The sequence below is a fragment of the Rosa chinensis genome, chromosome 7, assembly GCF_002994745.2.
Source record: "Rosa chinensis cultivar Old Blush chromosome 7, RchiOBHm-V2, whole genome shotgun sequence".
In the NCBI taxonomy this organism is placed as follows: Eukaryota; Viridiplantae; Streptophyta; class Magnoliopsida; order Rosales; family Rosaceae; genus Rosa; species Rosa chinensis.
In genome coordinates, this window is record NC_037094.1 from 48,481,794 (window position 1) to 48,493,927 (window position 12,134).

The 12,134-nt window shown below is 37.1% G+C and overlaps 2 protein-coding genes across 7 annotated transcripts; one reads left to right on the forward strand and one right to left on the reverse strand.

The window, feature by feature from the left end:
• Positions 1 to 55: 55 nt before the first annotated feature.
• Positions 56 to 7,815, forward strand: LOC112179091 (RNA polymerase II subunit 5-mediating protein homolog). 6 transcript variants are annotated; one of them, XM_024317412.2, is made up of 12 exons: positions 56 to 124; positions 1,221 to 1,474; positions 1,579 to 1,638; positions 1,720 to 1,887; positions 2,340 to 2,397; positions 4,794 to 5,020; positions 5,155 to 5,235; positions 5,965 to 5,992; positions 6,594 to 6,706; positions 7,200 to 7,241; positions 7,323 to 7,400; positions 7,491 to 7,815. In XM_024317412.2, the coding sequence occupies exons 2-12, from the start codon at positions 1,277 to 1,279 to the stop codon at positions 7,545 to 7,547; spliced, it is 1,110 nt and encodes a 369-aa protein (XP_024173180.1). In that variant the 5' UTR covers positions 56 to 124; positions 1,221 to 1,276; the 3' UTR covers positions 7,548 to 7,815. The 6 variants fall into 6 exon arrangements, with proteins under 6 accessions (XP_024173180.1, XP_040367079.1, XP_040367076.1 ...); XM_040511145.1 differs by lacking the exon at positions 56 to 124 and adding an exon at positions 184 to 468 and having other exon boundaries at positions 1,002 to 1,474; positions 6,600 to 6,706; XM_040511142.1 differs by lacking the exon at positions 56 to 124 and adding an exon at positions 185 to 468 and having other exon boundaries at positions 1,002 to 1,474.
• A 687-nt stretch (positions 7,816 to 8,502) lies between these two features.
• LOC112178058 (early nodulin-like protein 1) lies at positions 8,503 to 9,304 on the reverse strand. The gene is made up of 2 exons (XM_024316274.1): positions 9,133 to 9,304; positions 8,503 to 8,924 (listed from the first exon to the last, which is right to left on the reverse strand). Exons 1-2 carry the CDS (start codon positions 9,302 to 9,304, stop codon positions 8,503 to 8,505), a joined length of 594 nt encoding a protein of 197 aa, XP_024172042.1.
• Positions 9,305 to 12,134: the final 2,830 nt, after the last annotated feature.

Below are 12,134 nucleotides of genomic sequence, written 5' to 3' on the forward strand. Positions count from 1 at the left end.
TAAAATAATTACTCGTCTCCTGAATTCTGTGATTTTAAATCTTTGCCTGCGTGTGGTCTTCTTCTTCAGTACTTGATCGCTCTCTATTTCTCTCTCAAAGCTGTAGAGCACCCAGAGCCACAGACTCACAGCCAGGGACGTAGCCAAGACAAGGGCTACTTGGGCTACAGCCCAGGGGAAAATTTGGTCCAAAATCGACCAAGTATGGGTATAGCCCAATAAAAAAATAAAAATAAAATATACTGATGCTTTCGACTCTCAGACTCTCCCCTTCTCCCTTTGGCGCTGTCCCCATTTTGCTTCTGCCTTCCAGGAGTTCCAGCCTTCTAGGTTCGATTAGCGAGTCCCGGCAGTCCGCCGAGCCACCTCCACCGCTCCACGCCTGAGCCACCTCCTCCGCCACCGAGCCACCTCCACGGCTCCACTGCGACTCTGCGAGACTGCGACTCCTTCAATCCCAGATCCCAGGTATTGGATTTTTGGTTGATTGATTGCCATTGCTGATGGGTTGTTGATGATGGGTTGATAATTGGGAATGGCCGAATGGGTTGTCCAGCTACAAGCCTACAATGATGTTTGGTAATGGTTTGGAATGGGTTGTTGTCTTGTTGATGATGCTTGATATTTGATAATTGATTGTCAATTTGTCATTGCTGATGCCTGATGATGTTTGATAATTGGGAATTGCATATTTGGTGTTTGGTGTTTGATAATTGCATATTTGGTGTCTGGTCATATGGGCGAGGTAATAATACTATGGGCATGTGTTTCTTCTGGACAGAGTAAAATGGTATCTGATATTTAATATATCTGAAATGGCTTCAAATAATAATTTGGATCATTTGGATGGTATATGAAGATAATTAAGAGAATAAGTCTTCCACTCACAAGTCAAAAAAGAAGAAGTGCAGAGGCCAGAGGGGTCGTTTAGGCTTATCATTTAACACTGACCCAGCCTTTTTTTTTTTTTTTTTTTTTCCGATCGAATAACATTGGCCCAGCTTGATTTAATGATTGTGAACCCATTTTCAATACCGAAATCTTCTATGGTCAGCAACTCATAGTGGTGTGAGAGGTGTCTTGCGTAATGAAAAAGGTGAATTCATTGCCGGATGAGCCTCTCACTGGGTTCCAAATCTCAAAAAAAAAAGAGTTCTTCGCAAAATTTTTGTATGTATAAAATTAGCCCAATCCTCCTGTCATTCCTGGCTACGTCCCTGCTCACAGCATCAAGCTTCCATCGAACGGTGCGTTTTGGACTCCCACCTCCGCGGCCATGAGAGGCAAAGGCACGGTGACGCCTCTATCCTCTGTCTTCTCAGTGGAAGACACACAGAAAGCAGCGAAGCGCGTGCAGGACACGATCGCCCAGAAGGACCTCGAGCTCGACCACCTCCGTGGCTTCGCCGCCGACAACACAGACCTCATTAACCTCGTCGCCCGACTCCCCGAACACCTCCACCACGACATTATGGTAAGCCCCCCCTCACCCAATCAATCCCCAATTTTATTTTTTATTTTTTTAATTTGAATGTGAATTTGAATTTGTAGTAACCACTTGCTCTTATGTAATTGTAGGTTCCGTTTGGGAAGGCAGCATTTTTCCCTGGGCGGTTGGTGCACACCAATGAGTTTATGGTGCGGCTATTTAGTGTTAATTTTAGGGTTTAGGGTTTTTATCAATGCCAAATGGATGCTATAATTTTGCTTTGCTGCTAGGTTCTACTGGGAGAAGGTTACTATGCCGAAAGGACTTCGAAGCAAACAGTAGATATTTTGAACAGGAGAGGGAAGGTATTGGAGTCCCAAGTCGATTCGCTCAAGGCCATGGTTCAGGATCTCAAAGCTGAGGCTTCCTTTTTCAATGCTACTGCCACCGAAGCAGCGGTAAAACCCTCAGTTTTGACTCATTTTGGTTCATATATTGCTCAAGGAGATTTAATTTGTTTATGGATTTCATTCATGTCGAGTTACTTGCTCCCTGACAGACTCTAGTTATGCATATAGTTTTGTTTTCAATCAAGATTCTATTAGAACCATGAACTAGTCATGAATTACATCCTAAAGTAATCTGAACTAGTTGTTGACGAAGATCTCTTCCGTTTTGCAATTATATTCACACCAAGAGAGGAAAAGTTTTCAAGTACGTGCATCTTCACAACATGTGAAAGCATATAAATTATAATGTATTTAAGGGTTCTTCAACGCTTCTTTTTGGTCTCATTTTTTGGGGTTTTAGATATTAGGTTAAAAATTTTGCTTCCATAAACCTTCATCTTATTACACAGGTTTATATCTGTATATTTGAACTTGATATTGTTGAAAAACTTGAAAAACAGGAGGGCCTTGTAGAGATAGTGGAAGATTATGAGGAGGAAAGTTCTTCTGATAGAGAATGTGAGGCCTCTTTCTTTTCCTCAGTAATTTGGACTTCACTGTTAAATTCGTATAGCCAGTTTCTTACTTTCTGTTTTACATTTGTGTAAACCTGCCAGTAGTTTACATTGTGGACCTCCCCCTTTTCGGCATGTAGTTTAATGGACAGAACCATTGATTCGTTTGTTACCTCTGCAAGAGTCATTCTCATTTTAGTTTTATCCGACAATATTTGTCTGCACTGTTTGGATCATTAAATGGTTTTTGGTTTGGCTAATTTTTTAAGTAGTGATCCTAGTAATGAACCTAAAGAATGAAGTATATCCGAGAATGGAACAAATAAGTGGTTGCTGGAAAGAGGGAGGTCTGCAAATCCCCCTCTTAGAATTGGCTTATATCTTTGTATATGAGAGACCATCTAACTTCCATGCAATTTCAAGTCAGCTTGGTTTAAACTGCCTTTATACTCATGGCTTCAAGATAAGTTATGCTTTCCTTATCAAATGCAATTTAACGGGTATATAAAAAGAGGCCACTTTTAGTTCTTCGAATTGATATATATCTCATGTAGTTTTTGGGACCACCAGACTTTCTCACCAAGTACCAAATCATGTGTCCAGAGATCCCTAACTAAAGTCGTTGATCTTTGCTGTTTGGATTGTTAATTTCACAGATACATATGAATTCTTTATGTTTTTTATTTTTTGAAATTATTTGATTCAGACAAGGAATAGAATGAATTTTGAATGGACTAATTTGAGACCAACCTAGGATCTAAATAACAGATGTAATACTAAGTGATCCCTGCTTTGAAATATCATTAGTCTTTATATTTCCTGTGGCATTAATTGGGGCTTTGGTTTGAATATAAAGGACTTATTCTCGCATGTGGTCTGGGAATCAAACCTCCTCATGATGCCTACCTAGCTATATTCCAGAGAATCCTGTCGTAAATTGTGCTCCTTTTGTATATCAATCCTCTGTTAACTACTAATACTTTGATTTCCCTCAATGGCAACAACTCATGAGTTACTTGAGTCATAGAAGAATTTTAAATGATGGAAGGGTAGGGAGTTTTCCTCTTTGTTGGTTTTGCTAGAAAGAGTACAATTCTAAATCTAAAATGTATGAAAGGAAAGCTGGAGACTTCTGGAAAATTTCTTATGCAAGTCCTGCTGCAGAGTTCCAATTGATGCTAATCGTGATCAAGTATTTCCTGCAACAAGGTTTGTATACAAAGCTAAGCTTCCCCCAAGGTCAAAGTTTTGGGATGTCTTGTAGCAAATAGGAGGGGTGAACGCATGTTATTCACTTCAGCGGAGGAGACCAAGCTGCTCCTTATCTCCCCGTGTTTGTGTTGTGCAAGTCGAAGGGGATTGTTGATTTTTTTGTGCAGTGTGAAGTTGCATATTGTGTGGTCAATGCTGTTGAGGGAGGCTGGTGTGGATTATATAAGCTCAACTGGGACGATAACTCTATATTAACTGAAAAGGATTCTGCTTGACAAAGAAAAAATGGCCATAGTTCTTTGTCGTTGCAGTGTGATAGCTGTGTGCTTTGGATTGAAAGAGATAAAAGGATTTTTGAGGTCTATATAGGTGCGGTGTTGGAAAAGCTTTGGGAGAGACTTGGGTTCTGGGAAACTTTTTTAGGCTTCTGTTTCTGGGGAACTTCAAACTGACACTCTTTCTTCTATAATCTTTTCTTGGAAAGCAGCTGTATTTTATAGGTTGTCGCTTGATTAGGCTGATTTGCTGGCAGTTTATCTTGTCTTGTTTGTTGTCTTTCTGCCTTCTATTTTGATTTGTTCCTGCGGAGTCCTTGTTCACTTTGTTGTATCATGTTTGATCAGTAAAAGCTGGTTCTATTAAAAAATAAAAATAAAAAATAAAAAAAAATAAAAAAAAAAAGAAAAAGAAGAAAAGAAAACGAAGAAAAAAGCAAAGGAGAAATTTGTCGCACCTTTAGATGCATTATCATTTAGATTGAAAAATCTTGGATGTTATTCATGTCTAGTAGATAAGTTTGATGTTCTATATAGAAGGTTTATTATAGATTTTTGGGTATTATTTTTATATTGCTTTTACATGGAGTGTTTTATTTTGTTTTATTTCTTTGCCTGTATGTTGAGCATTTATGTTGGATACATAATGATCGATATATATAAGAACAACCGACCAATGTCTTGTCACCTGTGTGTGTGTGTGTGCGCGCGCGCATGCGTGTATTCAACAAAATGCTCAAAGTATGTATGTATGTGTATATATATATATATATATATATATATATATATATATATATATATATATATTAGTGAATCTGGTGTTTCATCTAAATCTGTCGTTATGTCTTTTGGTTTATGCTCTTTTGTTCTATGTTGCTCCAATTCAAATTAAAAGTGGGATCAATTGTTTCAGGTACACCCAAGCAAGATTATGCTAATAATTCTAGAGCTGTAATTGCACAACCTGCTGATGAAGATGAAGAATTTGCTCGTATGATGGCCAGGATGGATGAACTTGAGAAAGAAGAACGTGAAGCTGAAAGTCATATGGCACAAAGTGATGAGGATGAGCAACTTCAGCATGGTTTGCATCAGCTTTCTGATCAGAAATCTCTCCATGGGAATCTCAAAATTTCGGAGGTAATGTGTTAGCTTTTTAGCCATTTCTTGAGGTGTTAAAGAAATGATTAAAGGCACTTTTGGACTTGTAATGGACAATTACAATTCCAAGCTAAGAAAGGGTTAATGCTCAATTTCAATCACTGGTCATATAGCAGTACCAGTCAAGGAAACCTCCAGAGCAGACAAAAGATGGAATTGCTTCTAATGAAGATAGTTTTACTGATGTGCCAAGTGTAAGTGACGTCATCTTATTGTTTATTTTCGTCGCCTTCCAGTCTGTAATTTTTTTTTTCAATCCAGAGGAAGCATATGGAGTGAGTGTTGAAAATCTTTTTCGAAAATGTATGGCCACTCTTTTGAAATCATATCATTTCATCCTCATGAAGTATTTGAACTCTTTCTCTAACTATAAACAGTGTTCTTAGAAAATAATTTTTAAATGGTAAGTATGAATTATGAATACAAAAAATGAATAACAAAAAGGCTTATATGACTGGACGAAGCTTGATTATGTCATAAATAGACATTGAAATGAAATAGAATTGTTGAAATATATGAAGTTGGTAGTATCAAATACAGAATGTAATTTAGCAATATAATATCACCATGTTATATTATATATGAGTTGCCTTGTGGAAAGAAGTCTTTTCATTTTTTCAATCTGCATATAATCGTATATACTCAAAGCTTTTCTTCCCCTCCCCCCCAAAATGAGTTGCCTTGATGTCTTAGATGCTATGTTTTACTAGTGATTTCTTTTTTAGTTTAAAAATGCTAATATAAATTTTTTATCTGGCTAATTGGAGATACCAACCAAATGGATCACGGTTTACAAAATGATAATTTATAGGGTAAATTATAGAAAAGCATTCCGTAAAATGTTTCAGATATTGTTGGTCTCTTTAGAAGCCAGTAAGATTCCCCCTTATTAAATCATCTTTTGGTTAAATTTGAATATGCAGGGTTCGGGTCTGGTATCTAAATATGAAGGTTAGTTCTAAAATCTCTCTCTCTCTCTGTATTATATTGGTTGTCAGTAGACCATGCTGTCAATGAGGGCCTTGCATGTTTACTTGTTGGATTGCATCGGCCTTACACAAAAGATTGCAATAACATGCTGTAGATGCCGGCTTATTTGTATCATTATAGCTTTTAACATGCTATTATGTAAGCTAAATAGGCAAAGACATTTTTTTTTTTGCCACTAATTTATTAAAACAAGTATTTAGTGCCTCGGATCTCTCCTCAGGAGAATATAGAATATGGCTTCATATCTTTACATTTCTTTCCCCCTGTTCTCTCAATCAGGCATAGAATAAGCCCTTTCTCCATTGTCATTTGTTTATCTACTTTCTTTATATATACTCTTATACATCACTTAATACATCCGTAGCCAATGCATCTTTTTTTTTTTTCCCTCGGCTGTATACCCGAGGCTTCCTATGATGTTATGTTTCGATAGGACAAGCTGTTGAGGTGTATTATTTTTTAGATTCTGTTATGAAGAGATATATTCCCCAATTATTGTAATGCCATCTCAACTTCACTTTACTATTTAATTGATTTTTTTTTTTTTTGGTGTCTTGCTCAGATAAAGTATCACATGAAAATATATTGGGCCGTGATGTAAAAAGTGTTGCTGAGAAAGATTTGGTGTCTCCGGTAGTTGAGAATGTTCAGACTGTGCCTTTATCAAGAAGTCAGGTATATAATGCTTCTCTTACATTCTCCATATCAATTTTCCTGTTTTTCACGTGGGTCTTGGCAGTTGGCATGCTTTCTTGCCAACATAGCAGCAAAGTGAATAGTCAACTCCTCTTGGTGCCTCTATGCTGCATATAGTGGGAAACTGGGAATAGGCTTCCACAGAAAACAATTATTTAAAAAAGATAATAAGAAACAACTAAAACAGGATGGTACAATGCAGTGGATAATATTTCCACATAAGATTATAAACAACACCAAAGAACACCAGCTAAATACTAAACTTTTTCCACTGTCTACATTAGCGGCTTAAAGTCACCACTGCCTATTTTAGCTCAATATTTGTCTAAATTTACCAACTTATGCTTGTGGAATTTATAGAGTTTCGCTGCAAACTATGAGTGACTTCTCTATGTGGCCATGGCACACATGTGCATTGACACTTACTAACTCACACTCAAATCCTGCTTATGGTTATCCTTTGGTTTGACAGGTTTCTCTTGAAAGTTCAAAACCAAAATTTGACAGGGAGAAAGTATGTAATTCAAAGCCTTTTAAATTGACTTGCTAAATTATTGTTTCAGTTGGTACTAAATTTACCGCTCCACCTGTGTAGGCTTTTACAGGTTCTATTGTGGAGCACGCTGATAATCTACAGATAAAATCAAGGGAAAGAACTACGGCTATATCGCAGGTAGATTTGATGTTACTTTAATATACTTATTAAGATTTTGGTTTTGGTGCACTCTTTTTGATTAAGTAATGATGCGTTTGACTGTTGCAGTCCTCTGCTTCTCAAGTTTCAAAGCCAGTTTCAAGATTCAAGATGCAGAGAAAGTAGTTGCCTATAATATTAGAGATGTAATTGTGGAAGTGCCCACAATACAAGGGTCATTTTGAATCCAACTGTAGCCTAGATACTAGGTTAAATAGTTAACCCCCTTTGTAGAATGTTGAAAATGATGTAGGAATATCCTTTTAGTTCATGTATACCAATGAAATGTTTGCAGTTGACCCGTGGTGGTTTGTATAGTTAAGAAGCCTATGAATTTTGTGGAGCTTTCTTTGAAGGGAAAAAAAATCACACACTGTCAAAATTTTGAATGTTATTTTGGCGTCTCAACTTTGTATTTCAACATTCATTTTGGTACCCAAGTCAACACCTTTTTAAGTTTGCGGTTAAGTTCAAGGTTATTTTTGCAAAATCTAAAGGTACCATGCAAATAAACAAAACATTCTCAAATAAGAACTAGCCTTCAACATGGGATCCAGGCGATTTGTCCTCAGACAACAAGATTTAAGTTAATATGATTAAATTGGGAAAGATTTTTGACTCTGTTCGGAGTTTTTCTTACTTAGTGTCTCAGGTTACTAGTTACATAGAACTTTACTCTAGGATAATGTTATATTAGTATAAGGTTTTTTACCTTAAGGATTTTCTATCAATGAATTGACAAACAATTTTTTTTATTTTTTTTCTAAAATGTTCTTTTTTAAAAATAGGGTACAAACAAGTTACTCTTTATTTAGTTAAAATGAACAGTAAAAATGAAGAAAAATAGGAATCCCTTATAAAAGGACCCTTGTACAAAGCGGATTCCCCTTGGGCCACCCCAAGGCAAAAATTGCTGAAATTAGAAACATAAACAGTAGTGAACCAGTGATATATTGAATTTGAGTAAGGGGCCCCTTTGAGTAAATAAAACCAAGCCTACAAAATGCAAACAAACACCTGACACAGCTATAACCTTCCTATTGTGAAAAAAAAAAAAAAGAGCTACAAACCTTCCGTTCTTTCAAACCCTAAAGTTACTAAAAATCATACTGGTAACAATACCAAGACATACCAACCCAACATCTGATCCTTTAAAACGCAGCAGTGACCCCGAATTCTCCTTCAGTGGCGGAGTTGGTTTGTTGTTTAAATCCGATGGATTACTATCAGAGTTAGGAGAAGCCACCGGAGAAGGAGAGGGTACCAGTGGAGCATCGCCGTGGTCAGATTTGTGTCTTAGGGCCAAAACTACTACTATCAGTTTCTGACCATTTTGGCAATCGTCGGCATTGCCGCTGATGAAAAAAAAAGGACCGGAGCGTTCAAATCTGAAGACGGAGTCACCGTCTGTTAAGTACTGTATTGGGTTGTTGTTGTTGCACGAGTAGTAGTCTTCTTTTGTTACAACCAAGACAGAGTTTGAGCCCTTTTTGTACTTGAAACCTGCAATATCCAAACAGAAAAAGGAGATGAAAAAAGAGCTCAAATTCATATGGTATGTATTCGTATGATTTTCAATTCCAACGGTTTCTTTATTAATAGTCGAATCTTTTAGTTTGAACAACAATGCTATGCCAGATAATCTAACATGCATGTTTTGCATAGTGTAAAACAATAAATCTGGAAGGGAGAGAGAGCGAGAGAGGCTTACAGAGCGTATCATTGACCTGAAACCTATGCCTTCCGGCCCAGTGATTGAAGTTCTCAGACGGGTTCACTATCCACCCATCTTTGCCACCCACAAAGAACTTGTGTGCTTGAGAATAGCTGACCAACGCCATGAAAACGACAACCAAAACGCTCATACATCTTTTAGACCCCATTGCGAGAGAAAAAGCTAACGAAAGCTCTCAAGAAGCTTAGCTAATTACTATACTGAGACAGAGAGAGAGAGATTGGATTGAGTACTACTCACTTAAGCTAACTGCTATGTCTGTGAGGAGGTACGGACCGTACCGTACATATAAATAGAGAGAGTGACAAGGAGGTTACCGTTTAGGGTTTAGGAGTTGACCGTTTATGCAAAAATAATGGAAATTGGATAAGTGCAGTGCAGGCTTATCAACTTTCAAGAATTTCTGTGCAACTCATCTGGTCAATATCTGTACACTATTCAAAACGGTCGAGTCTTAAAATATAAGTAATTAATTTTGATATTAGGCTGTTCTGTTCCAAGTTTAACGTAATTAAGATGTCAGGTTAAACGGTCCATGCATTATGTTGCACCTATAGACGGTCAAGTGGTCAAAAAAATCAAATGCACTTAATTATGTGTATTAATATTGACCTATCTTTAATTAAGTCCATGAGCATGCATGGCCATTCTTATATTTAGCAAAATATCAACCACTATAACCTAGGATGGAATCAATGTCGTACTAGTTGAATCTTCTAGCTAGCAAGCTAGTTCCGTACTGGCCTTGTGATAATTACGATACACGCACACACAGACAGATGAAGTAATTAGTTGTTCCTTCTGAATTCGTAGATTGAGGCATAAGTCATTAATTAAAGCCTTTAGCATGGATAATTAGAAGAATTTCTTTGAAGTCCTGAAAAACCATGCAGATTCAAATGTGTTACATACATTAATATATTTCTATAGCTTAATTTCTTCATCACACATATTCTTTGAAAACCTTAAAGAATTAGCAAATTAAATGGCATATGCATTTGCTTGTTTTCCCTGATAATGCTTAGGTAGTGAACAAGACAACTCTTTAGTTTTTAATTACACAGCATTGTAAACAATGACTTGAGTAATTCTTTGGTTCCTTAAAAGTCATCGAATTACTCATAGAACAAGAAAGCTGTATAATAAACAAACGCATCCATAAGCACATCCGTAACAAGAAAGCTATAAAATATACCATGAGGCAACACCGATCAACTCGGCGGCAAAGCATTATCAGAGATCACTACAAGTAAATTGCATATTCTCAACAAAAGACAAAGCCGGATTGATATTCTTTGTCTTTTTAGAATTCAGCAGCAGCTAAAAGAAAGAGTGGAAATCCACGATATATAGAAAGACAGAATAAGTACACAGCTACAATATGCAGTTACTAATTGATATCCTCTTTATTTTCTTGTTATGGGGCATCAGTACAGAAGCATCAACGGATCAAGCACCACAGATAGCAAAGCCTAATTGCCAACAGCTTTGCGGAGATCTTGGCATCCCATACCCTTTTAGAATCGGACCTAATAAAGATTGTGACATTGCCAAATGGTTTGAGATAGAATGCCACAACTATAGCGGCCGTCACAATCCCTTTTTGAGCCAGGGTAAGCCCAAGCTAGAGGTGCTGGAAATCTCTATTGATGGCACACTTCGGGTTAAAACTGCAGTTCATTCCTTCTACGAAGGAAGGAAAGCTGGTCAATTATGGCCAAATTTGACCGCAAGCCCTTTTGTATACTCTCAGGCACACAATAGATTTACTGCAGTGTCCTGCGGCTTCTTTGCGCAGATGAGGTCAGATAATAAAATTGTTGGCGGCTGCATGTCAACTTGTGGTGACAACACCACCGGAAATGGTTGTATTGGTACTAACTGTTGCTAAACTACTCTTCCTCAATATCTCAGTGAGATGAGTACTGAGTTACAATCTGAATCTGCCAAAGCAGATACCGGAAAGCAACCAGATGCAGTATTATCTGCGCACAGCTATGCATTTATGGTTGAGCAAGAATGGTTTCAGAATAATTTATCAAATTTTAGAGACGTCAAAGATATGGACAACGTTCCTGTGGTGCTACAATGGAGGTTAAGCTTAGACAAGAATAGTCCATCATTCCACTTGTTTGAAAGATATATTATTAAAACCACATATCGCAATATGGAAAATTCTACAATGTGTTAACATATGACATGCATACAATTGCCTTAAAAGTGGTAAAATGAATCCTCAAAATAGTAATTTTAGTCCTCAAAGTGGTAACATGAGTCTTTAAAGTGGTAAATTTTGTTAGTTACCACATGAGTCCTCAAAATAGTAATATTAGTCCTCAAAGTGGTAACATGCATGAGTCCTTAAAGTGGTAAATTTTCTTGGTTTACCATATGAGTCCTCAAAATAGTAATATTAGTCTTCAAAGTGGTAAAAATAGTTGATGTATGAGAAATGTTAACATACCATAACTTTACCCATCGGAATATAGTTTTTGCGATCTCACTTATGTTACCATGGGATGATGAACGAACACCATATTGCAATTATTTAATGCCACTTCTCCTACAAACAATCGTCTAATACTTCGGTGTTTCTGTCTAGTCGGCTATGATGGAAACCCTTTTCTTCTCCAACCATGCCAAGGTATGTAAATCAAAGTAAACTCCAATTTTAATAGTCCAACCTTTTTTGATTGTTTTGATATTTCCATGGGCGCCAGACCTGATATTTTTTTTAGCCAAAAAAGGGCTCAATCTAGTCAATTCAAGTATAAATTGTTTGAGCCCAAAAGTATTTTTGGCAAGACCCCTTAAGGGGGTTCAGCATAACGGGCCAATACTTGTTGCCCAAATTAAGACTGTTTGGGTTTGGGTTACAGCTTCGCCCGTTTCAAGATCCATAAGGAAAATGAGACCTTATTGGAATCAAGTAGCGGAGATTGAATAGGAAACTTCAATCAATTCTCCTTCTATGGCAA

What these genes read in the sequence shown, in the direction of transcription:
- LOC112178058 (XM_024316274.1), bottom strand. Translation starts at nt 9,304, where the DNA reads ATGGGGTCTAAAAGATGTATGAGCGTTTTGGTTGTCGTTTTCATGGCG. An exon ending in TCAGGTCAATGATACGCTCT is followed by an intron (nt 8,925 to 9,132) that starts GTAAGCCTCTCT and finishes TGGATATTGCAG; the next exon opens with GTTTCAAGTACAAAAAGGGC.
- LOC112179091 (XM_024317412.2), top strand. Translation starts at nt 1,277, where the DNA reads ATGAGAGGCAAAGGCACGGTGACGCCTCTATCCTCTGTCTTCTCAGTG. An exon ending in TGCACACCAATGAGTTTATG is followed by an intron (nt 1,639 to 1,719) that starts GTGCGGCTATTT and finishes CTTTGCTGCTAG; the next exon opens with GTTCTACTGGGAGAAGGTTA. An exon ending in GTTTTACTGATGTGCCAAGT is followed by an intron (nt 5,236 to 5,964) that starts GTAAGTGACGTC and finishes TTGAATATGCAG; the next exon opens with GGTTCGGGTCTGGTATCTAA.